The 25,415-nt window shown below is 39.7% G+C and overlaps 2 protein-coding genes across 5 annotated transcripts in view; both read left to right on the top strand.

Moving 5' to 3' along the window:
• The window catches only part of PAIP1 (poly(A) binding protein interacting protein 1), a 35,547-nt gene extending 26,763 nt beyond the window's left edge, over positions 1-8,784 (top strand). For all 4 annotated transcript variants that reach the window (XM_047764694.1, XM_047764531.1, XM_047764606.1 and 1 more), the window contains exons 8-11: positions 216-333; positions 1,435-1,489; positions 6,103-6,196; positions 7,598-8,784. In XM_047764694.1, coding sequence (XP_047620650.1) covers positions 216-333; positions 1,435-1,489; positions 6,103-6,196; positions 7,598-7,691 — 361 coding nt within the window. In that variant the 3' untranslated portion in view covers positions 7,692-8,784. The remainder of the gene's footprint in view (positions 1-215; positions 334-1,434; positions 1,490-6,102; positions 6,197-7,597) is intronic.
• Positions 8,785-12,931: 4,147 nt separating this feature from the next.
• The window catches only part of C1H5orf34 (chromosome 1 C5orf34 homolog), a 34,523-nt gene continuing 22,039 nt past the window's right edge, over positions 12,932-25,415 (top strand). The window contains exons 1-5 of the mRNA XM_047764916.1: positions 12,932-13,158; positions 17,629-17,862; positions 18,057-18,146; positions 21,582-22,228; positions 24,974-25,072. Of these exons, the coding sequence (XP_047620872.1) occupies positions 17,668-17,862; positions 18,057-18,146; positions 21,582-22,228; positions 24,974-25,072 (1,031 nt within the window). The 5' untranslated portion in view covers positions 12,932-13,158; positions 17,629-17,667. The remainder of the gene's footprint in view (positions 13,159-17,628; positions 17,863-18,056; positions 18,147-21,581; positions 22,229-24,973; positions 25,073-25,415) is intronic.

Consider the following 25,415-nt stretch of genomic DNA (forward strand, 5'->3'; position numbering starts at 1 on the left):
GTATAACTGTTCTAAATCTTTTTTCGAGATCAGTGTAATAAAGGGGTGAGGTACAACTTTTAAAAAGGTAAATTTGTGTCATTATAGGGAATGTCTAGAGAATCAAAACATTGGATATATATGTTAAATTTTTGAGACAAAGTTTTGGGCATCTGTGATATTTTAGAGCATGATAAACTTGCTCATTTTAACTGATTCTCAACTTTTGTCTGCAGAGATGTAAAACAAATGCTCTTGAAGCTTGTTGAACTCCGATCAAGTAACTGGGGTAGAGTTCATGCAACCTCAACATACAGAGAAGCGACACCTGAAAATGACCCTAATTATTTTATGGTATGCCAGTATTTATGTTTTAAACTTGGTTACTTCTTGAATTCAGTTTTGGAAATTTCTAGATAAGTTACATAAAACTGTTCTCAGAATTTAAAACCTAGAAGCTTTTTTTTTTTTTTGTCTTTTTGCTATTTCTAGGGCCACTCCCGTGTGGCATATGGAGGTTCCCAGGCTAGGGGTCCAATCGGAGCTGTAGCCGCCGGCCTACGCCAGAGCCACAGCAACGCGGGATCTGAGCCGCGTCTGCAACCTACACCACAGCTCACGGCAACGCCGGATCCTTAACCCACTGAGCAAGGGCAGGGACTGAACCCGCAACCTCATGGTTCCTAGTCGGATTCGTTAACCACTGCGCCACGACGGGAACTCCTAAAACCTAGAAGCTTTTCACTGGCTTAGGGACACATGGCAGCCAGCAGACGAGGCAAATAGGAGGAGAAATATGGACTTCTCAGTGAAAGGGTGGACTAGAGAAGGAGCCATTCATTAGTAAGGGAAATTAATAAGGCTTGGACTTGGGTGAATGTAGGGATTCCAAAAAGCAGGGTTGTTTTTTGTTTGTTTTTGTTTTTGTTTTGTTTTGTTCTGTTTTAGAGAATTCATGATCAGAGGCCTGCATTTCAGACTTTTACTTTGCATGCTATAGTAAAGTAAACTAAGAAAGTGAAAATGGTTACCAGGCCAGGGATGCCCTGAAGCTCCAGACAGGACCAAACATAAAGCACCTATGGAGGAAATGCTCCTACAACCCCACCAATTTTTTCTTTACATAGGTTCTTTTCAGCCTGCATAAAGAAACGGTTGGTGGGAAGGAACCACAACTAAAAATTAGCTGACACTAAATCATAATATACAACAGACCAAGTCGCCATGAGTGTGACAGGCAGTGGACAGCAGGATTAGAACTGCAAGCACTTGAGAGAATAGAAATCTGAAGACCATAGACTTTCCCAGTGAAATGAAAATGGCTGCTAGGAAGTTAGGTTTTTCTTTTTCTTATATTATCAGTTGACGAATGACGTCAGCCATCTTTATTAATGAAGGTGCTTTTAAAAATAAATTCTGAAATTATTACATATTTTTATCACTGATTCATCCTAGAATGAACCAACATTCTATACGTCTGATGGTGTTCCTTTCACTGCAGCTGATCCAGGTATGTTGTCTCAGTCATTTTCCTCCCGTTTTTTTGGTGTTTGTTTTTTTGGTTTTTTTTGCTAAGATAGTAAGTTATAGAAAATCATAACCTATTGGCATGAAGTTTTAATTTTTTGAAGAGTTCATATTCTAAAATACAGAGTAAAGGTTTGTCTCACTAGACTGTTCTTACACTTACCACTTGGTACCATTTCAAATGGAACATCTAACTCAGTATATGGTATCTTGTCACTCTAATAAGGAGGGATTTGAAGAATCCCTCAATTAAAGGCAAGCATTTTAATTTTATTTCCTGTAATATTTTGTTTGTATACTCTAAACTTTCAGGTGGTTAGAATGGAAAGGAGAGTTCTAGTTCACTAGAACACTCGTTTAGCAACTTTATTGTTCTGGGTTAATACTTGCAGATATTAAGAATTACAGACTATTAATATTTGATTGGTCAGTTAATTAAAATCTGAATCTCTAGAGTTTTTGTCATGGCTCAGCGGGTAATGAATCTGAGTATCCATGAGGATACAGGTTTGATCCCTGGCCTCGTTCAGTGGGTTAAGGATCCAGTGTTGCCGTGAGCTGTGTTGTAGGTCGCAGATGTGGCTCAGATCCTGTATGGCTGTGGCTGTGGTTTAGGCTGGCAGCTGCAGCTCCTATTTGACCCCTAGCCTGGGAACTTCCGTATGCCTCAGGTATGGCCCTAAAAAGCAAAAAAAAAAAAAAAAAAAAAAATCTCTGCACACCTCCCCTTCCAGAAAAGAGCCATTTGTAGAATGATTGCTTTAATTGTGATAAATAGAACTGCAGTGTGAGCAAGAGAATTTTCCCACTTGGTATAAGTTTGTCAGAATTTTCCTATTTGTTTTCCTCTGGATAGCAGACACTGGACTGTCCTATATCTCTAGCCAAAAGGAGGTAGAATGAAGGACTGCTTAACTTTCCAATTTCAAATTATGAAATATTCAAAAAATATAAAAACTACAAAAAACTGGCCTGTTGATTCACTGCCAAGATTAAACAAATTTCAATTTTCCGTGTTGTATACTTTGGGTCTTTTCAAAGAAATAAAACCCTAAAGATAATATTAAACCATTCTCTGTGCTGTAATTGATCTTTCACCCCAGTCTAGTCCTTCTATCAGTTCTCTCCAAGAGGTAGTTGCTATCCTGAAATTGGTATCATTGTGCCATCTGTTTACTTCATATGTCTATAAACAGTAGGTATTATCATAGAAAGCAGTATTAACCTAAGAGGTATCTTATTGTATACATCTTTCTGCAGCTTATTTTTTATTCAGGTTCTTATTCAGTATTATTTTGGTATTTATCCATATTATATATAGTTTTAGTTCATTCATTTTAAATGCCAAATAATATCCTACACAGTAAACCACATTTTATAGATTCCCCACTCGTGGATGGTCTGGTGGCTCACACTTATTTGTATAGCACTGTGGGTAGTAACATCTTTAAGAATCTTTGTGTACATGCAGGGGTTTCTGATTTAAGGAAGTAGAATTGTTACCTTATAGGCTATGTGCATCTTCAACTTCACTCAGTGATGCTAAACTGCTTTCCAGTTCATAGTCCCACCAGCAGCATGCACAGGTTCCTGTTTCCCATTGTTGGCAACACTTACTGTTATCAGTCAATTGTATGAAATTGTAAACTTTATTTCCCTACTAGTGATAGTGAATTCCTTATCACTAAGTGATCCTTACAGTTTGTGCTGTCTTTTTACTTTGTTTTGTCACGTGGAAACTTTGAGTGTTAATGTAAACTAAATGTTTCTGTCTTGTTTGTATTCTCTGTGACTTAGTTTCCTTACTAAATTCCATTTTGTTCTCTTTTAATTCTAACCCTGCTATTATTTCTGATTATCACATACAAAATTGTTTATCTTTTTTTGCAATCTCATATTTCTGTCTTTATAACTTATTTTTCTTTTTATATGGAGGTTCCCAGGCTAAGGGTTGGATCAGAGTTGCAGCTGTCAGTCTGCACCACAGCCACAGCAATGTGGCATCCAGGCCATATCTGCAAACTACATCACACCTCACAGCAAGGCCGAGGATCAAACCTACATCCTCATGGATACTGGTTGGGTTTGTTACTGCTGAGCCACAACGGGAACTCCAATTTTATTGAGGTATAATTGATTTACAATGTTAATTTCTGCTATACAGAAGAGTGGCTCAGTTATACATAGATATTTTTATCCTTTTCCATTGTGGTTTATCACAGGTTATTGAATATAGTTCTCTGTGCTGTATACAGTAGGACCTTATTGTTTAACTGTCTTTATTAAACTTTTTTTTGGAAATGATTTCAAACTTACAGTAAAGTTACAAGGTAAAAACTAAAAAGAACATCCATCTACCTTTTACTCAGATGTACCTTTTGCTGACACTTTATTTCATTTGTCATTTAGTCTCTCCACACTCACTTTTTTTTTTCTTAACCATTTGAAGTTAAGTTACATATATTATGGCCCTTTATGATGGCTCAAGCTTTTTAACTGCCTTTTTTTCTTTATGAAAACTCCTTGTGGCTTGGACTCTAGGAACATCTATCCAAAGTGAAGTTTATATTTGCTTGTGCCAGGAACCACGGGGATAACACTGGCTTGGAACAGTTATTTTCTTGTCTATAGGGATTCTTTATGTGGATAATAGAAATTTAAACTGCAAGCCCATTGTTACAAATTCTCTGGTGACTAGTTTCTTCAGAGTACTTCTATCCTGACCCCAAACCCAGACAGAGAAAACAAAGCTTCTTTACCATAGCTGTTTGCCACCAAAGTGTTTCTCTCTCTCTTTTTTTTTTTTTTTTTTTTGCTTTTTAGGGCTGCACCCAGAGCATATGGAGGTTCCCAGGCTAGGGGTCAATCAGAGCTACAGGTGCCAGCCCACACCACAGCCACAGCCATAGTCACGTAGGATCCAAGCCACATCTGCAACCTACACCACAGTTCATGGCAATGCCAGATCCTTAACCCACTGAGCGAGGCCAGGGATTGAACCTGCAGCCTCATGGTTCCTAGTCAGATTTGTTTCCACTGGGCCAAAACGGGAACTCCCTCATTTTTTTTTCTTGGTCCACCTTTTGCTTGTGATATCAGCCCTTTGAACATCCTAGGCTTGTGTAGGTGGGTTGGATGTGGTGTGAGTCTTATCTCCCTGTTTCACATGGGCCCAAGACTTGCTTTCAGACCTTCTGTGGGCTTTAAAATCAAAGCACCTTTATTTCTAAGACCACCTGGTGGTCTACTAGCCTCCCAGCTGCAGCAGTTACGTATGACTTTCAGGACTCTTCTCATTTCTTTCACCTGGTGACCTGATTTTGTGTGTGTATGAACCCATTCGTATTACTTAAAAGAATGCTTCATCTGTTGCCTTAAGCATTTGTTGCAGGGAAGTTTTATAGTTGAAATTGTTTCCAAATTGCCAAGATTGGATGTCAAAATATCACTAGCCCTTTAAGCTGGAATTAGTTTTATAGAGACTGACAATGTTGGCAAAACATGGTCTCTACTTAGTTTAACGTAGTTATATTATCCTCTCAAAGTTTGAGGTTGCTGTTGTTCACAAAAAACTAGTTGTAAGATAACTAGTCTTAATATATCCCAACCCATTTTATTTTTTAGAGGTAAGGACTCCATTTACATACTAATCCTATTTTTTTTTTTTTTTGGTCTTTTTAGGGCCCCACCCACAGTATATGGAGGTTCCCAGGCTAGGGGTCTAATCCGAGCCGTAGCTGCCAGCCTACACCACAGCCACAGCAACACTAGATCTGAGCCTTGTCTTCGACATACACCACAGCTCATGGCAATGCCAGATCCTTAACCCACTGAGCGAGGCCAGGGATCGAACCTGAAACCTCATGGTTCCTAGTTGGATTTGCTTCCACTGCGACACAATGGGAACTCCAATTTACATACTAATCTTAAACTCAGTAAGACAGTTTACAGGTTGAAAGCTTTAATATCACCTTAGAGACCAACCAAGGGAATGTTGGTAAAGCTGAAACATTTATCAGGTAGCCACCTTCAAGCTGTCTCTGAAGAGAGGGGAGAAAAATCCCCTGTGCTCACAGCATTTGCTTGGTTAGCCTCCTCAGATTGAGAAACTTGGATCAATGAAAGCAGTAGAAAATGTACACACTGGCTATGAAATGTACTTTGGAATATTCATAGTGATTTCCAACTTACATGTAGAGGAGTATTAAATATACAGTTGACTGCTGAGCAACACAGGATTGAACTGCATAGGTCTGTTTATACCTGAATTTTTTCACTAAATATGTGCTTTATTATACATGGGGTTGGTTGAATCTGCAGATATAAGGCTAAGTGATGTGTAGATTTTCAGTTGTACTGGAGGTTCAGTGGCCCTAACCCCCATGTTGTTCAAGGGTGCGCTGTGTAGTTTATGAGCATGTGGTGGAGATGGGGGGTGGGGGCTGGGATAAAGCAAGCCAATTAGAATATAAATTTTGTAAAAGTTATTAAATATATGATTGGAACCTTACTGCTATTTAATTAAATGAAAAGTCACAATACTAAAAAAATTTTTCATATGAATTTTTTCAGCATTAAAATTTTTTATTTTTTTAGATTACCAAGAGAAATATCAAGAGTTACTTGAAAGAGAAGACTTTTTTCCAGATTATGAAGAAAATGGAACAGATTTATCAGGGGCTGGTGATCCGTATGTTCTCTTTAGCTACTTTCATTGTGAAATTTGTGACCACAATTTGTAGATGGAGTTTAGACTAGAAAAGATGATGAAAGAACGCACATTTTGATTTGGTAGTATTATAGTGGTATATATGTAATAGTATTTACCAAAAATTTTCAGAAAATTATGTTAGAAAACAAATTAATCTGAGAACTTATATATAGTTAAAGAGAAAAAACTATTAATGTAGCATATTTAAGCAATTAGTTTTTATAAAATAGATTCTGTTGTTATGCCTAAGACTTAAAAAAAATACCCGTAATACTGTGAGATAGTGGTCAAGTTCTGTGCCTGTTTCTCCATCTATTAAATAGGAATAGCAGTACCCCTCCTTTGAGGTTTTTTTTTTGTTTTTTGGTTTTTTTTTTTGAGAACTAAATGAGATACATAAACACGTATGTTTACTTCTGGCACGTAGTAAAAGGCTCACATCTTAGCTGTTAAAGGTTTAAAATGAAAGAAAACAGATAACTATTTATAAAAATGTTTGGACTGATGGGAATATATAAATTATAGCCCTCTTCTCATATCTCAGTCTCTTCACTTGCCATTCTTTGTAATTAAATAAACTTTTATTATATTACTCATTTATCATTAGGTTGTACTACATTTTGTATATAGAAGGACCAAGAAGTTATGAGATTTGTCCTGATTCTGTTAACAATTTATGCAAATTTGAATGGGCTACTTAGATTTTCCTTTTCATAAGTATGGGGGGAGAAAACCTGTGACTAAAGGTTTTCTTATATCTCATTTGTGTTTTGTAGGTTTTTTTTTTTTTTTCCCTTAAAGGAATTCTCTGTTGGCCTAGTAGTTAAGGATTCAGCCTTGTCACTGCTGTGGCTCAGGTTCAATTCCAGGCCCAGGAACTTCCATATGCCCACATGCTGCAAGTGCAGCCAAGAAAGAGGAAAAAAAAAAAAAAAAAAGAACCGCCTTTATTGTCTCCAACTAGTGACATTTTAATTATAAGTCAGTATCAGATTTTCTAATGTTGCCATAATTTTATATAATGTTTAATAGAAAAAAATACAGGGTTGTGCTTCTAAGCACAGTTAGGAAGGCTCAGCCCTGCTGGGTGTACCACTGGAAATTGAAGTTATCCTTGGCATTGAATTTCAGGTTGTCCTCTAAAGTTTTACTTGGTAAGCATTATATTCTCTTTGACTTAATGAACTTGTGGCATTTCAACAAATGGTCTTGTACTGGAAATGGGGGAGGAACACTTATCAGCAGTTGGTAGGATTGGCAAGATAGGTTTGCCCATATATGGATGGAAAGGGTTGTTGGAGGGCGGGGAGATGCATGCTTTCGTGGTTTAGCATCTTCTGAATTGAAAACATTAAACTTGTCATTTTGCTTCTTTCACAGATACTTGGATGATATTGATGATGAGATGGACCCAGAGATAGAAGAAGCTTATGAAAAGTTTTGTTTGGAATCAGAGCGTAAGCGAAAACAGTAAAATTAAATTTCAGCATATCAGTTTATAAAGCAGTTTAGGTTATGGTGATTTAGCAGAACAGAAAAGCAAGAAAATGTGTCACACTTATACCAAATTAAGAATGTTGAGTTATGTTACTAATGTATGCAACTTTAATTTTGTTTAACACTCTGCCAAAATAAACTTTATTCCCTATAACTTAAAACGTGTATATATATATAATAGTTTATTATGTACAGTTAATTCCACTGTTTTGGCTGCAATAAAATCGATTTTGAAATAAATGAAATGTTGAAAGTAAATTTTGCTAGCTGGTTAGAACCTTATCCTTTAAATTCTACTTTTCTTGAGGGAAAAAATCTTAGCCTGAAAATACATATTACTGCAAAATGTAGCATCCTTTTTTAGATGTGAGTATTAGAGCTTTCATTTAGTTTTACATTTATTAGTGTTTCATTGAATTAAGTTTCAAATATGAATCACAGTCATGAATATCTTTAGCACTGAAGTCTTAGAATATATCATTAACAACTGATTTACATATCGAGATGCTAGTTGATACCAAGGGCTTTTAAAATGGCATTTAAAAAACAACTTACAACTCCTAACTAAACAACCAAGATTCTTCACTGAGGATTTATTGCAATTCTAGAATTGTTCATTGTTTTTTTACCTAACCTCATTACCCTAAAGCCTAGAACATTATTCTTCTTCATTTATATGACTTTCTCACTTTCATTTTATAGCATGAGTTCCACTGACTTTTTTACTGGAGAATTTTACTAGATCTTATCATTCAACTTTTCATCTGCTTTATAATTGATACATCTTAAGAATCACTTTTCTAATACTTTTACTATAGTGTGGTACCACTTCAGCCCTATCTAAGTAATATTTTTACCTAATGTCAAATTTTTTCCAACTAACTAAATGTAAAACAATGTAAAAAAAGGATCGCTTGTAAATATGCATGTAAATAGTTCTGTTAATAACCCACTGTTTTACATTTGGTACATCTGTGTCTGCTAATACGATTAGCTTTCTCACTTTTCTGCTTGTTCAGTCTGAATTAAAATTAGACTTTGAAAATAAAATTTAAATAGTTTTGTTTCCTGTAAGTTTTTGGAGTGGTATCCTGGTATTCCAAACAATTTCTGTTAAACTTTTTTACATGACATAAAATTAAGATCTGAAATCAGAAACCATACTAGGATAGAAGATACTCTGTTCAGTGTCTGTTGAGTAATAATTTTAATAACAAATATGTCTACTTTGGAAAAACTAGCAAATGTAATACATTAAAACTTTTAGCACCCTTATTGTAAAAGGGAAGTATTTATCTAATTGGGGTTTATGGAAATTGTAATAGTTCATTTTACAAATTGGCTCCTAATGTGGTGGCTGATCCCTAATCTTTAGTTCTCTAAAGACTGCTCACTGTAAATCACAGGGTTGGGGAAGAGAGAAATATAGGGAATGGGCCTGACATTAGACAAGGGGCCAAGTACATGCTAATTGAATGTACTTTAAACTTCTGGCAGTTGCTCTGGGAATAACCACCTAGTTTTATCTATTAGCTCATTGTTACCAATTGCTGCTATACTCAATAACAGCTACCAATAGGGTCAATATACATGTTTCTGTTAATAGTGCTACTTAAATAACTATCCAGATTCAATCTTTTCAAACAACATTTTATTATGCTCATGCTCCTGTGGCTTAGGAATTTGAACAGGGTACAGTAGAGATGGCTTTTCTCTATCCTGCCGTGTTTGACGCCTCAGCTAGGAAAACTAAGGAGTTGGGGTGGTTCGAACAGCTGGCAGCTGCAGTCCTCTGGAGTCACCTTCACTCTGTCTCATGGCTGATGTCTGGGCATAGATGACTTGAAGTCATCACTTGAACAGGGCCATCGCTTGAAAAGGACCACCTACACATGGCCTGCCCACATGGCTTGGACTTTTCACAACGTGACAGCTAGATTTTGAGAGAGGGCACTGCAAAAGACACGGAAGAAGCTGCATTTGGAAGCAGCACACAGCATTACTTCTGCTCGGTCTCTTGGTTCTAAGTGAGTGGTTATGAAGCCATATCAGGCCTTCAAGGAATGTGTGGACATGTTTCAAAACTGCAGTGGGAATTCTCTGGTGGTCTAGTGGTTAGGATTCAGGACTTTGACCACTGTGGCTCAATCCCTGGTCTGCAAACTGAGTTCCCACATCAAGCCAGTGAACATTATGACCAAAAAACCCCCAAAACAAAAAAACTGCACCAGTACATACTGAAAGGAAGAGTTGGCCTTGGATCCCAAGTGTTGGCCTTTAGGATTTCTGTATCTTCAATAGAATATGTGTAAGTTTTTGTAAGGGGGATGATTAGTACAAGTCTTTAATGAGCAAGGACACAAAGGTACCAGTACATGTTAGTCTTGTGTCTGGTAACAGTGCAAATATTGGTCTGGGAGTTCCCTTTGTGGCTCAGTGGTTAACAAACTCAACTAGGATCCATGAGGTTGTGGGTTTGATCCCTGGCCCTGCTCAGTGGGTTAAGGATCTGGCGTTGCTGTGAGCTGTGGTGTGGGTCACAGATGCGCCTCAGATCCTGTGTTGCTGTAGCATAGGCTGGCAGCTGTAGCTGATTCGACCCCTAGCCTGGGAACTTCCACATGCCTCAGGTGTGGCCCTAAAATAAACAAATAACATATTGGTCTGAACGTGGTAGTTGTATCATCAACTCAGACCCTCTGTTTTCAGTGCCCTTCAGTCAAAGATAACCAGGACCACACCTCTACCTGGATATGTTGGGTTTAGTGCTTGTAGTGAGGCAGAATATACACCATGGGGAAGTGTGGGATGTGTCAATAAGAGGGTGTTAGAAACAGAAGATACGGGCTTTGGTTGGATAATGTGGGAGAGGGTCTAAGAAACTGGAGGTTCACTCTAGCTTGGATGCTGTTAGAAAGCAGGAGAAACTCTGTGATTAGGTATTTAGTCTTACCTAGGGAGGGTATGGAATAAGCTGTAATTTGGGTTTTTTTAAAAAAAATCCTATTAGGAGAGGATGCTTGGCATGAAAAAGTAAAAAACCTGTCCAGGACTGAAGGACGGGAAATCTGCTCAAACTTACAAAGAAAAAGTAGCCTTACCTGTTAATCAGGCTTGGAGGATGGCCACAGGTAAAAACCAGCTGCAAATTTAATAGCAAACATTTTTTCCCCAAGGTCATATAGCTATAAAATGCCATCATGACCCCCTCACTGCTTTGTTACCAATGATGCCTCCAGACCTGCTTTGCTATCTTCATCCATTTTTTACTGGAGATGCCCAGTTGTTAATTGCCCTTACCTCATGATAGCAGCCAGTCCCTAGTTAATCGCTGCTTCTAATCCTGCAGAAACAGCATCCAAACCAGAGCTTCCTTCCCTTAGAGCTTCCTCAGAATTCAATAGGAACTCCTACTGTTAAATCACCCCTAAGACTAAAGAGTTCATCTCCTAAATACTTCTTGGAGCCATGCTCTCCATTCTCAGTGTACAGCCTTGAGCCCAAACTGCCATTATCTCTCCTGTTGTTCTTTCAAAAGCCTTCTACGGGGCTTGACACGTCTGTTCTTACATTGTACAATCTATTCTCCAGTTACAAGAATTTTTCTAAAGTACAAAAAGCACCACAAAACCCCTCTGTAGTAGACAGAATTTATATATAGGAGGTTCTTATACATTGGAGGTAAAAAAGGTGGGAGTAGCATAGGACCTAAGCACTGTGTAATAAAGCTGATGTTACAGACCGGTGAAAACATGGTTGTTTGAGGATACCCTTATTACACTTTACATAAGATTGAGGTCAATTTGCATATCAGATTTTTCTAAATGGAGATAAATTTAAGGAGTTACGTTTCTCCCCATCACTTGGTGCTGCCATCTTTGCTTAATGCCCTGCTTATAGTTTATCACTGCTTTTAAGATAAAGTCCATAATTCATAAATCTGTACTGCATATGTCATTGGCCCCATTGCAGGCCTCTCTCCCCTAAGAGACTTTCTCCCTCTTTAATCAGTTTTAACCAAATGGTTTTCTTTCAGCACCCCCTCCCCTTTTTTTTCATGGCCACACCCATGGCATATGGAAGTTCCTGGTGTCAGGAATTGAATCCCAGCCACAGCTATGACCTATGCAATGCCACATCCTTTTTAACACACTGCGCCAGGCTGAGGATCAAACCCATGGCCTCCATGGGGACCAGAGCCCCAGCAATCAGATTCTTAACCCACTGAAACAGAGCAGGAACTCTTCTTTCAGCCCTCTTAAGGTACCAGATCTTTCCTTTGGGCTTAAAGGCCTTCACACAGGCTGTTACCTCTACCTAGCTAACGCCTACTTATCCTTTGAATTTCAGCGGAAATATTACCTCAGCTTGGGTTAGATCTGCCCACTACATGCTCTCACAAACCCCTGTGTTTTATCTTAAGGACACTTACCATAAATGTGATCGAATTATTGTCTAGTTGTTTCTTTCCAGTTAATCTCTAGCCCTCATCCTCGACCCTGGGTCTCATTCCCTGGTTTATCCTCATTATGCTTAGCACATAGCAGGCTCTTCATAAATATTTGCTTTAATGGCAATAAATAAATATAGCAGACACCTCCACTTGCTATTTTTAAAAAAATGTTTAAAGGTGCAAAGACAATTGAAAGACGTATTTTCTTTCTTTCTTTTTGTCTTTTTGCCATTTCTTGGGCCGCTCCCGCAGCATATGTAGGTTCCCAGGCTAGGGGTTTAATCGGAGCTGTAGCCGCCGGCCTACGCCAGAGCCACAGCAACGCGGGATCCGAGCCGCCTCTAAGACCTACACCACAGCTCACGGCAACGCTGGATCCTTAAGCCACTGAGCAAGGCCAGGGATCAAACCCGCAAACTCATGGTTCCTAGCGGATTCGTTAACCACTGAACCAGGACGGGAACTCCTGAAAGACATATTTTCTGATACCAAACTAGGAAAAGCAGAAGTCTCCATCTTTTGCCAGTTTTTTTTTCCAATGGCTTATTGACGTGTAATTGTTTAGATTATTTAAATTAACATCACTCCACAAGGCTCACTCTTGCAGTTATCTCGCTTAGCCCATCAGAGTGCTGGTCCTTACCCGCTTTATCGCAACCAGGTGGGAAAGGGTGGGTACCAGAAATGAAAACCGGAGAAGAGTCGACCAGCTTCCGGACTGGGACTCCGCCTCCCTACTTCCGGTCCCACCCTCCTTAGCGTGCGGAGGGCGCGGTCAGGTCAGGACTTCCGGTCTTCCTTTGTAAGGCTAAACGGATTTCTTTGGTGCGGCAAGGTTTGAATCTCAGCTGTTGGCCTTTGCTTTCTCTATCGCCAGCTGCCCTTGCTCTCCCGCTCCTCGGACTTGGCGAAAGACCTCCAAACACTCTCCCTGTGGCCTTATTCCTCTCGGTTATGATTGTATTCGTTCGTCGAGAAACATCACCTACTGGTAATTTGTCAGATTCAAAAACTATTACTCGAGAAGCAGGCGTGGGCCGACGCCGACTTCGAGCATTTTGGCAAAGTAAAGTGCTAGGGCCGTTGATTGTCCTTGTTTCCAGGACTGTTCGGTTCAGAGCTCCTTTCTCTGTGAGTCCAAGACTTTGGTTGTTATTTCAGTGAGGCTTTTTCTGTAACAAGACATCGCATTTTAAAAAATGAGATTCCCGTTGATGTCTGGAGCAACCTTGTGGCTTTTTGACCGATAAACATACGCGGGCGTAATGTGGTAGCTGTTGAAAACACCACAGGAAAAAGACAGTAGAAATTAGGCTGGAAATGTGGGCTGGAGTCGGATTATGTTTATGATATGCCAGGAACTTCAAACATTCCACTGTTTCTTGTGTATGCTTGGTTATTTAAATAATCCAAACAACAATTATACCCCCAATAAGCTGTTAAAAAAAACAAACTTGTCTAAAGAGAGAGACCTTTTTCCAATTGATAGCAGAAAATATGTTTCCCAACTGTTTATCTGCACCGTTTTTTTTCTTTTCTTTTTTTTTTTTGTCTTTTGGTTGTTGTTGTTGCTATTTCTTGGGCCGCTCCCGCGGCGTATGGAGATTCCCAGGCTAGGGGTTGAATCGGAGCTGTAGCCGCCGGCCTACGCCAGAGCCACAGCAACGCGGGATCCGAGCCGCGTCTGCGACCTACACCACAGCTCACGGCAATGCCGGATCGTTAACCCACTGACCAAGGGCAGGGACCGAACCGCAACCTCATGGTTCCTAGTCGGATTCGTTAACCACTGCACCACGACGGGAACTCCTGCACCGTTTTTTTTCTGAAATATATCTATGGCACATGTAGCTGTAATATAAATATATTGATTGCTATGAATATTTACTTTTAACAAGTATGTAAACAAATGATGTAAAGTGGTTGATATGGTCTTGGTTGTGGAAAGTTACCTATGAAGGCAATACTGGAAATGAATTGGAGAGGGGAAAAACTAGGAAAATGTCCCAAGAGTTTACAAGAGTAGAGGGTAAAGGTGATGACCTGAAATAGAAACGGAGGAGCCGCATTTATGAGAGTGAGGTACAAAATCAACAGGACTTGTTACAGAGGTATAAAGGAGTTCCTGTCGTGGCGCAGTGGTTGACGAATTCGACTAGGAACCATGAGCTTGCGGGTTCGGTCCCTGCCCTTGCTCAGTGGGTTAACGATCCGGCGTTGCCCTGAGCTGTGGTGTGTAGGCCGGCGGCTGCAGCTCCGATTGGACCCCTAGCCTGGGAACCTCCATATGCCGCGGAAGCGGCCCAAGAAATGGCAAAAAGACCAAAGAAAAAGGGAAAACAGTGTTAAGTCAAATATTGCTACATTGAGATGCCATTAACTGAAATTACAAATTCAGGAGGAACAAGAATTTTAAAATTCACTAATATATTCTTATACATTACATATATATTTATCATTAAATACATATTTATAATAAATATTTATTGCGGTCTTTATTATTGGCCAAGTACTGTTTTAAATGCCAGGGATACAGTTGTGAATAAGACAGATGAGGTCCCTGCTCTGACTGAGTTTATATCCTAGTGGGAAAAAACAAAAAGGTAGTAGAATCAGTTTTGATAATAATAGATGTTATGAAGAAAAAAGATGAAATGGACAAGAAATGATTGGGAGTTGGTTGGAAACAACTTTAATGGTTAAGATAGGCCTTTGAGAAAGATATAGATATTTCTGCTGTAATAATATTAATGGTGCCAAAGAATCGGCAGTGTGATGAGCCAGGGGAAGATTGCTAGGCAGAAAAAATAGTGCAAAGGTTCTGCGATGTGATGCAGCTTACTTAAAAAACATTAAAAAGGCCAACGTAGCTAAAGTGTCTTGAACAAGAGGAGATAACATTGGAGAGATAGATGGGGCAGATTGTATGGCTTTTATAGGCCATGGTTATGAATTTGGATTTTTTTTCTAAGTGTGAACATTGGGTTGTAAGTCAGGGAGAGTTAGATTTCACTTTTATTTTAAAATACCCCTCTAGCTAGTGTTTGTAGACCGGCCTAGAAAGAGGTAAAAGTGAATGTAATTAGGGGATATTACAGAAGTCTGCTTTTGGTGGGAGTGATTAAGTTCCATTTTAGTCATGGTGAATTTGCTTTATCTGTGGAACAGAGACATGAAGAGAGGTACTGCAGGCACCTAGAAGCTCTGGAGAGCGGTCAGATACATTTGGGAGTGCTCTAGGGGAAAAAATGATTAAAGTTGTGTGAATTTCCTGGGGAGGGATCATGTGGTTTAATATTAATATCCTGACACATTCAACAAAAGATTATAAGTTATGTGTAACGAATTATATTGAAATGGATAGGTTTTTTTTTTTTTTTTTAAGAAGCAGGGGTGGGCATAAAAGCACAAGTGTATATAGTAAGAAGAGATGAAATGGGGACTAATTAAGGTTAGGTGTTGATGAATCCTTGATTTAAGAGGATGGTGAAGAAGAGGAATGATTAGGAGTTCCTGTGGTAGCTCAGCGAAAACAAATCTGACTAGTATCCATGAGGATGCGGGTTCGATCCTTGGCCTCTCAGTGGCTTAAGGATCCGGTGTTGCCGTGAGCTGTGGTGTTGGATTCCGAGTTGCTGTGGCAGTGCCATAGGCTGGCAGCTACAGCTCCAATTTGATCCCTAGCCTGGGAACCTCCATATGCTTTGGCGTGGCCCTAAAAAGACAAAAAAAAAAAAAGAGGAATGATTAAACTAAAAATAGTAATATGGAGGACATGTGGGGGGAAGGGATCTTGTCAGCCCCTCTCCCCTTTTTTGAACAAAAGGCAGAGGAAGAGAGTTTGGTGCAGGGGAAGATACACAACACTGTCACAGATTGACCAGTTAAGTAGGATAGTCACTGGTGGCCCTTGCGAAACCATGTCAGAAGAGAGAGGTGGAGGAGAAAGCTGGATTGCAATGGACTGAAGATTGATGGGAGAGAAAGTGGACACTGAATGGATACTATACTTGAGAAGTTTATTAGTAGGAAATGGGGAATTCCCTTGTGGCTCAGCAGTTTGAGGATTGTCACTGCTGTGACTCTGGTTACAGCTGTGGTGCAGGCACAGGCAAAAAAAAAAAAAAGAAAAAAAGGGATAAACTGGGGAAAGTGGTATCTATGGAAAGATAATTTATTTTTGTCAGGTGAAACTTGATCACCTGAGTAACAGAAGGACGCGATGTCCTAGAAGGGGATGGAGTTCGCTTTAGAAAGGAATCATAAAACTTATTGAGCTCCTCCAAGGCAACATTCACACTATTGGCGTTGTCATGTGTTGTCTCATTGAATCCTCACAGCAATCCTATTACTACCCCATTTTACAAATAAGGAAATAAACGATGAAAAATTTTTTTTTTTTGGTCTTTTTAGAGCCACACCTGTGGCATGTGGAGGTTCCTAGGCTAGGGGTCAAATTGGAGCTGCATCCTCCAGCTTACACTGCAGCCACGGCAATGGCAGACCCGAGCCACAGCTACTACAGCCTACACCACAGCTCATGGCAATGCCTGATCTTTAACCCACTGAGTGAAGCCAGGGATCGAACCCACATCCTCATGACTGTTAAGATTTGTTCCTGCTGAGCCACAACAGGAACCCCCCAAGAAATAAACAATTAACCATCCTGACATACTGTCTGTGAGTATGTGAGTTCAATCCCTGGCCTTGCTCAGTGGATTAAGGATCCAGCTTTGCTGTAAGCTGTGGTGTAGGTTGCAGATGGAGCTCAGATCCAGTGTTGCCGTTGCCATGACTGTGGTATAGACCCACAGCTGCAGCTCTGATTCAGTCCCTAACCCGGGAACTTCCATATGCCACAGGTACAGCAGTAAAAAGGAAAAAAGAAGACACAGAGACATTTTAGAGGTAAAGAGGAAATTGAATTCGGTGAAATAAAGGTGAATCTAAGACACAAGGTGGTTAATCTACTTTCTTAATGCCAGGCCAGGGGCAAGAATCCAGGTGTTCTTTTCCCTTAGGCCTAATAGTTACTTTTGGCCTGCCTTTTGCATGTATTACAAATGATTTACAGTATTCTTATTACAGAGGTGGAATTTGCTTGTTATTTGAAAAGAGATATTGAGCATGTAATTTTCAGAAGTTGAACTTCAGATGTAAAGCTAATAAAATTATAAAGGCTGTTAAAATTCGGTGGGCTCTCTCTTTCCTCTAAGTTATCTACCCATACAGGAGTGAAGCCCTTGGGGTTAATCAAGACATTCTGTTAAGGATGTTGATTTCAGATCACATAAGCATGTATAGTAAGATAATCACTTTTCACCCAACAAAAACAAATGCAATGGCGATGTGTTTTGCTTTATGTTCTTAGGAAATGCATTTATTAAAATCCATTTATTTTAATAGAACTTTTGTACAATAAGTGAACCATTTGTGCTTCTGTATTTCCTATTTCCTTCAGTCTTTGCCTTGGAGGGACATTTTATCCATAGTCACAGTAATGGCAGCTGAAGTACAAATGGTACTTTACGAAGATGATTCAGTGCAAGTACAATACGTTGATGGTTCCAGATTGCAGCTTTCACCCTGTGGTTCTGAATTTTTATTTGAAAAGGCACCACCTATTTCAGCACATCCTTTAGAACAACCAGAAAGAATTCGCCAAAGGACACACTTTGTAATCAGCACTTACCGAGTAAGTAAAGATGACACAAAGAGCTACTCTTAATACTAAAATATTGTTGAGATGGTCAGAATATGGAAAGTAATTAGTATTACTGTCATTCTAAATTGATTTTCAAATCATTTTTAAAAATTAAAGATTTTAATCTTCAATCTTAAAGACTTAATTTTAATCTTAAAAAGATTATTTTGTGTTTCTTTTTGTAGGAGCAGCTACAGCGAGCCCTAGATTTTAGAAATTCTTTTGCTACTTGCCCTTTTTTATCTGCAAACATCATACCTTCTGAAAGAAAAAAGGTGATTTTATTTTTAAACCTCATTTAAAAAAAATATTTGAAGACAGGTAATTACAAACAGGTACTTTACTGTTTAGGTTTTTTCTTCATGACACTTGGGAATAAATATGTTACTGTAGAACTCATAGGCCTGTATTTTTCAACACACTAGAGTGTTTTGATATTATGTACATTGAGACACAGAAGTTATATTGTTTATCTCCCTGCCTTTTTCTTTCTCAGTGGTGTCAAAATTAAGAAATTGTGTGACCATTATCAGTAGTTTAGGTTAGTTATTAATGTGTAGTAGAGATATGTAATTACTCTGGGGTATACACATTTTATTCTTTTGCTTAGATTCTATTTTGAACTTTTAGGAATAATAATAACCATGATTTCTTGAGGTTTACTATGTGCCAAGAACTAGGAATGGTATTAAAAATAATTAATAACACCATTATGGCACAGGTACCTGCTTATCAGAGCAGGTTCAATGGCTATCAGCCCCTTTTTACAGGTGAGGGAAGTAATCTCAGAAAGCTGGCCTAATTTGTCTATGGATATTTTCTTTTTTTTTTTATTACTCAAATGAATTTATCACATCTGTAGTTGTATAATGATCATAACAATCTGATTTCACAGGATTTCCATCCCACAGCCCAAGCACATCCCCCCAGTCCCCAAACTGTCTCCTCTGGAGACCATAAGTTTTTCAGTGTCTGTGAGTTAGCATCTGTTCTGCAAAGAAGTTCAGTCTGTCCTTTTTTCAGATTCCACATGTCAGTGAAAGTATTTGATGTTGGTGTCTCATGTCTATGGATATTTTCTAAGTGGCAAAGTCAGGATTTAAACCGAGTCTATCTGACTCTGAAGACTCTTTTAACCACTTTCTGCTATAGTCATGATACTTGTTGCCTACTGAGTAATTTTCTGTTATATTGTCTCATGGCATAGGAGTTAGGAAAAATTGTAAGCTGTAACTTAGTGTGTAGGGCCATTTTTCCACTGTATCTTTTGAGTAACTAGTCACTGAAACTGCATAGCTTGCTGCTGAGGCTGCAGTAGGATCATTAGTCTAATTCTAGGAATGAGAATTATCTTTTTTTTTTTTTTGTCTCTTTGCTATTTCTTTGGGCCGCTCCCGCGGCATATGGAGGTTCCCAGGCTAGGGGTTGAATCGGAGCTGTAGCCACCGGCCTACGCCAGAGCCACAGCAACGCAGGATCCGAGCCGCGTCTGCAACCTATACCACAGCTCACGGCAATGCCGGATCGTTAACCCACTGAGCAAGGGCAGGGACCGAACCCGCAACCTCATGGTTCCTAGTCGGATTCGTTAACCACTGCGCCACGACGGGAACTCCAGGAATGAGAATTATCTTAACTGATGATCCTTATAAACCAGCTTTGCCATCAGTGAAGACTGCTCTTAATTTTAGCACACTCACATCTGTACATGTAGATAGCACTGTACATTTATGAGGCTTTCTTGATAATATTTTTGTACATTTAAAGTTTTACATAAATGGAAGTTGAAATGTGTAATTTGGCAAGCTTAACTGATTAAAAGATTGTTATATGACACTATTTCTATCTTATATGAAAAGATGCAACTGGCACTGTTACCTGTTCTATACAAACCTGTTTGCTATTGATTTGGACCAGTTTACCTTTGAATAGCTCCATTATTTATTTATTTATTTATTTATTTATTTAATTTTTGTCTTTTTGCCATTTCTTGGGCCTCTCCCGAAGCTTATGGAGGTTCCCAGGCTAGGAGTCAAGTCGGAGCTGTAGCCACCAGCCTACGCCAGAGCCACAGCAACACGGGATCCGAGCCGCGTCTGCAACCCACACCACAGCTCACGGCAACGCCAGATCCTTAACCCACTGAGCAAGGCCAGGGATCGAACCCGCAACCTCATGGTTCCTAGTTGGATTCATTACCCACTGAGCCATGACGGGAACTCCTAGCTCAGTTTTTTAAAATGTCACCTTTTAAGCCACCTAGAATTTATTGTAGCATGTGGTGTACCTGGTACCGTGCAGGACGAGTACTGTATTTAGTCCACGTGATAATCCTTTGAGGTAGCAATTCCCAAATGCTGTTTAATAATTTGAGTACCATTTAGTAAATCAGTAATTCTCCTTTTCTCCATTTGTTTTGAAAGCTTATGTTATCATACATAACATTTTAAGATATGGTTGAGCCTGGTTCTGCATTCCCTGAATTGTTCAGTCGATGATTTTTATCCTAGTTCCATACCATTTAAATTAGAATTGCTTGGAGTTCCCATCATGGTGCAGTGGTTAACGAATCTGACTAGGAACCATGAGGTTGCACGTTCTATCCCTGGCCTTGCTCAGTGGGTTAAGGATCTGGCATTGCTGTGAGCTGTGGGGTGGGTCGCAGACATGTCTCGGAAACCGCGTTGCTGTGGCTCCGGCATAGACCAGGGCTGCAGCTCTGATTAGACACCTAGCCTGGGAACCTCCATAAGCTGCGGGAGCGGCCCTAGACAAGGCAAAAAAAGACCAAAAAAAAAGTTAGAATTGCTTTTCATACAGGCATGCTGGTCTTCGCTCATTTTTATTCTTTTTCAGAATAGACTTTTTTAGGAGGGTGATGCATATCTCTATCTCTGATTCATTGTGTGCTTTAAATTAAAATTGTTTACTGTTAAATATAATTAGATGATTTTCTTTTTCCTCTTTCCTTTTTTGTCAGAGTGTGTGTGTGTGTGTGTTTAGGGCTGCACCCATGGCATATGGAAGTTCCCAGGCTAGGGGTTGAACTGAAGCTACAGCTGCCAGCCTACATCACAGCCACAGCAGCACCAGATCCGAGCTGCATCTGCAGCCTACAACCACAGCTCTTGACCAGATCCTTAACTCACTGAGTGAGGCCAAGAATAGAACCCACATCCTCACGGATGCTAGTTGGGTTCATTACCACTGAGCCATAATGGGAACTCCAATGTGTGTTTTATTTTTTATTTTATTTTATTTTGGTCTTTTTAGGGTTGTATCCGCAGCATATGAAGGTTCCCAGGCTAGGGGTCCAGTTGAAGCCACAGCTGCCGACCTACACCATAGCCACAGAAATGCCAGATCTGAGCGGCGTCTTCAACCAACACCACAGCTCACACAGGATACTCAACCCACTGATCGAGGCCAGGGATCGAACCCACAACCTTATGGTTCCTAGTCAGATTCATTTCTGCTGCACCATGATGGGAACTCCCCAATGTGTGTTTCATGTCTACTTTTCTAAGAGAGATAATCCTAACAATATCAAGTATTCTCTGGAAAACCATACATAAGCTGACTTTTTTCATTCTTCCAAAGTAGTAAAACAAAACTTTTTAAGAGCTTTCTTACATATTATGTAGGTATCAAACGTTTGAGAAAATCAGACTGTTAACAAAATATCATCCCTTTTTCTTCCCTCAACTCAGCGTATCTTCATTGACATCACAGAAGTGAGATGGCCGGGTCTTGATACTGATGACAGCATGATATGTATGCAGAGTGGCACTGTGAAAATATCATCCTTAGATGGTCACGCATACCTTTGCCTGCCCAAATCTCAGCATGAATTTACAGTACATTTTTTGTGTAAAGTAAGCCAGAAGCCAGACTCACTTGTAATACTGTCAGAAAAAAATAATCAAGCCCGAAAGGACAAACTAGTTGAAAAAGCTGGGAAAATCTATACATATGGAAGTTTATCAGGACAGAGACTGAAGAATAAAGAAAATGAACTTTATTATGAGATCATGAAATCCAGAGATCCTTTAGAGAAGAAGAGTTGTATAAATGGAACCGAAGGGAGGGAGGAGCTGGCTTCACCTGGTACAAAACACACACCCATCTACACATGGGTAAAGCAGTGCTGCTCTGTGGACTCTTGTCCAGAGGAATGGAAATACCCTTTGTTTTTAGCACTTTGTTTTCAGAATAAAATCAGCAGTATGTCTGGAATTGATGCACATGTCACCCAGGAGAGAATTTTAACTTCTGAGATTTCCAAGGAAGGAGGAAGAGAAGTTTCTGTTCTTCCCAGGGCCCTGTTACTGAGCTGCCCTGTCCCACACCTGCACAGGTAATGGAAGAAAGATTTATTTGTCCTAAAGCTTTTGTCAGAACCAGCCCATGCCTAAGGATCACTTTTCTTTTGGAATCATCTGATAACCATTCCTATAACCATTAGGTGATTCATTTCTTAGTGGGGATAAAAGGTTTGTACCCAGCCACCCAGAAGCCTCTGGACAGGAGGCCAGGGTGAAGTTCAGTTGATCTAAAACTTTGCTTATAATGGAAAAAAAATAATTTCCCTAGCTAATGTGTTGCTTATATTTCTTACTTAACCCCCGGGCATTGAATGTTGATGAAAGGCTAACGGCACTAAATGCTTTGTTAAACACAGACTATAGGGGTGACTAAGGCAGAGAGTCCCTGGTTTCGAGGAGCTCAGAGTCTAATAAGGGTCACTATTGCTGAAAAGGTTAAAAGTGTGGTGAGTGCTGGTCCTGTGGGAGCAAGCCCTGGGAGGCATCAGCTGCCACTCAGTGGACCAGACAAGTTTGTGATCAGGGGTTCTTTCTTTTATTCATAGCCTTGTCTTTGGTTAACTGACTGTAAATGTGTCCATTTTTGAAAGGGATAGACATAGAGAGGCTTCTGGGTGGCTGGGTACAAACCTTTTATCCCCACTAAGAGATGAATCACCTAGTGGTTATAAATTTATAACATGAACTTTGTATAAGTAGTGTAGCAATAATAATTGTTAACACAAAGCACTTACTCTGTGCCATGAAGAGTTATACTTTACCTATTTCATCCTCATAGTAATCCCCCTTGAGGTAGGTGCTATTATCATCCTCATTTTGTAGAGGAACTTGAGGCACAAAATGTTAAATAACCCAAGCAAAGTCTCACCAGTAGTGCTTGTAGAATTGGGATATGATCCCAGGTAGTCTTCTGAGTATAGATTTAAAACAAAATAGGAGTTCCCATTGTAGCCCAGCAGTATCGAACCTGACTAGCATCCATGAGGATGAGGATTTGATCCTTGGCCCCCACCCAGTGAATTAAGCATCAGGTGTTGCCGTGAGCTGTGGTGTAGGTCCTGGACGCAGCTCGGATCTACTATTGCTGTGGCTGTGGTAAAGGCCAGCAACTGCAGCTCCAGTTCTACCCCTAGCCTGGGAACTTCCATATGCTGCAGTTTGGGCCCTACAAAGGCAGAAACAAACAAACAACCCAAAAAACAAAAATCCTGGTGGCTCAGTGGGTTAAGGATCCGGTGTTGTCACTGCTATGGCTCGGGTCTAATCCTTGGCCCCAGAATTTTAACATGTCGTGGGGCTGAAAAAACCCTCCCAAAATATGGGAATGATTTTCAGGCTCGTTGTAATTATCTAGTTAGAATTGGGAATTCAATATTATAAGTACACATCAAAAGAGTTATATGCTTTTAAATTAACAGTTTTTTGATAACTTACAACTGACCTTGATTGAAATCCATTTTCTGTAAGCATAGCTTAACAGGCTGTCCTTATCTGGTCCCTTCCTGGATTTGTAATCCTCACCACTCTTGCCCTTGTTTACTCCACTCTTGTGAAACTGGACCTCTTGTACTCCCTAGAATGCTTGCCCAAACTTTCTTTTACCACTGCACTTGCTCTGTCCTGTGCCAGGAGCATTCCCCTTTATCAGCTTGCTCATCTATGCCCATTTCCAGGTCTTAGCACAAGCCTTTCTTCATTAGGGTGGTTTTCCTCAAGATCCTAGATTAAGATTAGGTTCTATTCAGTCCCACAGCATCTAGTAACTCTCCTTTCTTTATGTTCAATACCAACTATTTAATGTCCCTGCTGAATAGGAATCTCCATTGAGAGCAGGGACCCTGTCTGTCTTTTGGGGTTGTTGTGTCCACAGTGTGTATAGCACAGTGCCTGGCCCTCCATCGATATTTCAGTAAATATTTATTGTTTGAATCCTAAATTTTAAATGTCAGCAAAACTTAATGTATATATTTATGCTGAGATTCAATAATGAGATTATGAAATATACTAGGACAATTCATGGAAAAATAAGGTTATAGTTGACTCTTGGACAACATGGATTTTAACTATATGGGTCCACTTATACGTGGATTTTTTTTTCAATAAATTTAGTACCTTTATTCTCATTTTTCAGATCTTTTAAGTGTGGGGGAAAATTTGTGTTCTACTAGAGATCACAATTTGTGGAGTCAGCAGAAGCAGGGTTTGAGTCCTGTCCAGACTTTCAGCTTCCTGCTTTGGGGTGAGTCATTGATCAGCTCCTTTGCTTTCGAGCCAGAGATAACTTTTTTTTTTTTTTTTAAGGGCTGCACCCTCAGCATATATGGAGGTTCCCAGGCTAGGGGTCGAACTGTAGCTGTAGCTGCTGGCCTATACCACAACCACAGCAACTCCAGATCTGAGCCTTGTGTGCAACCAATACCACACAGCTCATTGCAACGCCAGATCCTTAACCCACTGAGTGAGGCCAGGGATCGAAACCAAAGCCTCACAGTTCTCAGTTGGATTCGTTTCCGACACGCTATGACGGGAACTCCGAGGCAGAGATAACTATACTGAGTTTTCTACCGCACTAGGGTCAGTGCCCCCAACCTCCATGTTGTTCAAGAGTCAGCTGGTTTTAAATTTTATTAGTGCATTTTCTCATTAATTTTTACTTTTCTTTGATCTAATGAGTTAAGCAAGAAATGAATCTTACTACAATAGAACTATTTTGTTAACTTCTAAAGGTACTCATGTTGGGCAACCAGAATCAATAGCTTGTATTTTGTCCTTCACAGGTGGAATTTTTGTGATTCACTTTCACAGAGACAGTTTGGTGAAGAATATTCCTATCCTGAATTAGTAAAAGTGGTTTGGTACAAAGGTACTATCTATAGGTAAGTCACTTATGTTGCGTTTGGAACTATGTAGCAATGTCACAGAGGTACAGGACTAGCCTTGTGGATGGACTCCCCCCAAGAGGACACAGTTTTGCTGGGGCCACTATTCTGTTTGGTGCTGAGTTTTACAGGTCTCAAAACTTATTTTTATTAGTGCATGGAGGGGATTTTTATTAGTGCATGGAGGGGATTTTTATTAGTGCATGGAGGGGTCTTGTGACTAATTCACATCAACCATATTCACAAGATTTTTGCCACAACTCCAGACACAGCAGGGGGTTAGTTTTGCTTGTGAATGAAATATTTTGCCAGTTTTTAGGATACTCCTTCCAAGCAACAG

The sequence above is a fragment of the Phacochoerus africanus genome, chromosome 1, assembly GCF_016906955.1.
Source record: "Phacochoerus africanus isolate WHEZ1 chromosome 1, ROS_Pafr_v1, whole genome shotgun sequence".
Lineage (NCBI taxonomy): Eukaryota > Metazoa > Chordata > Mammalia > Artiodactyla > Suidae > Phacochoerus > Phacochoerus africanus.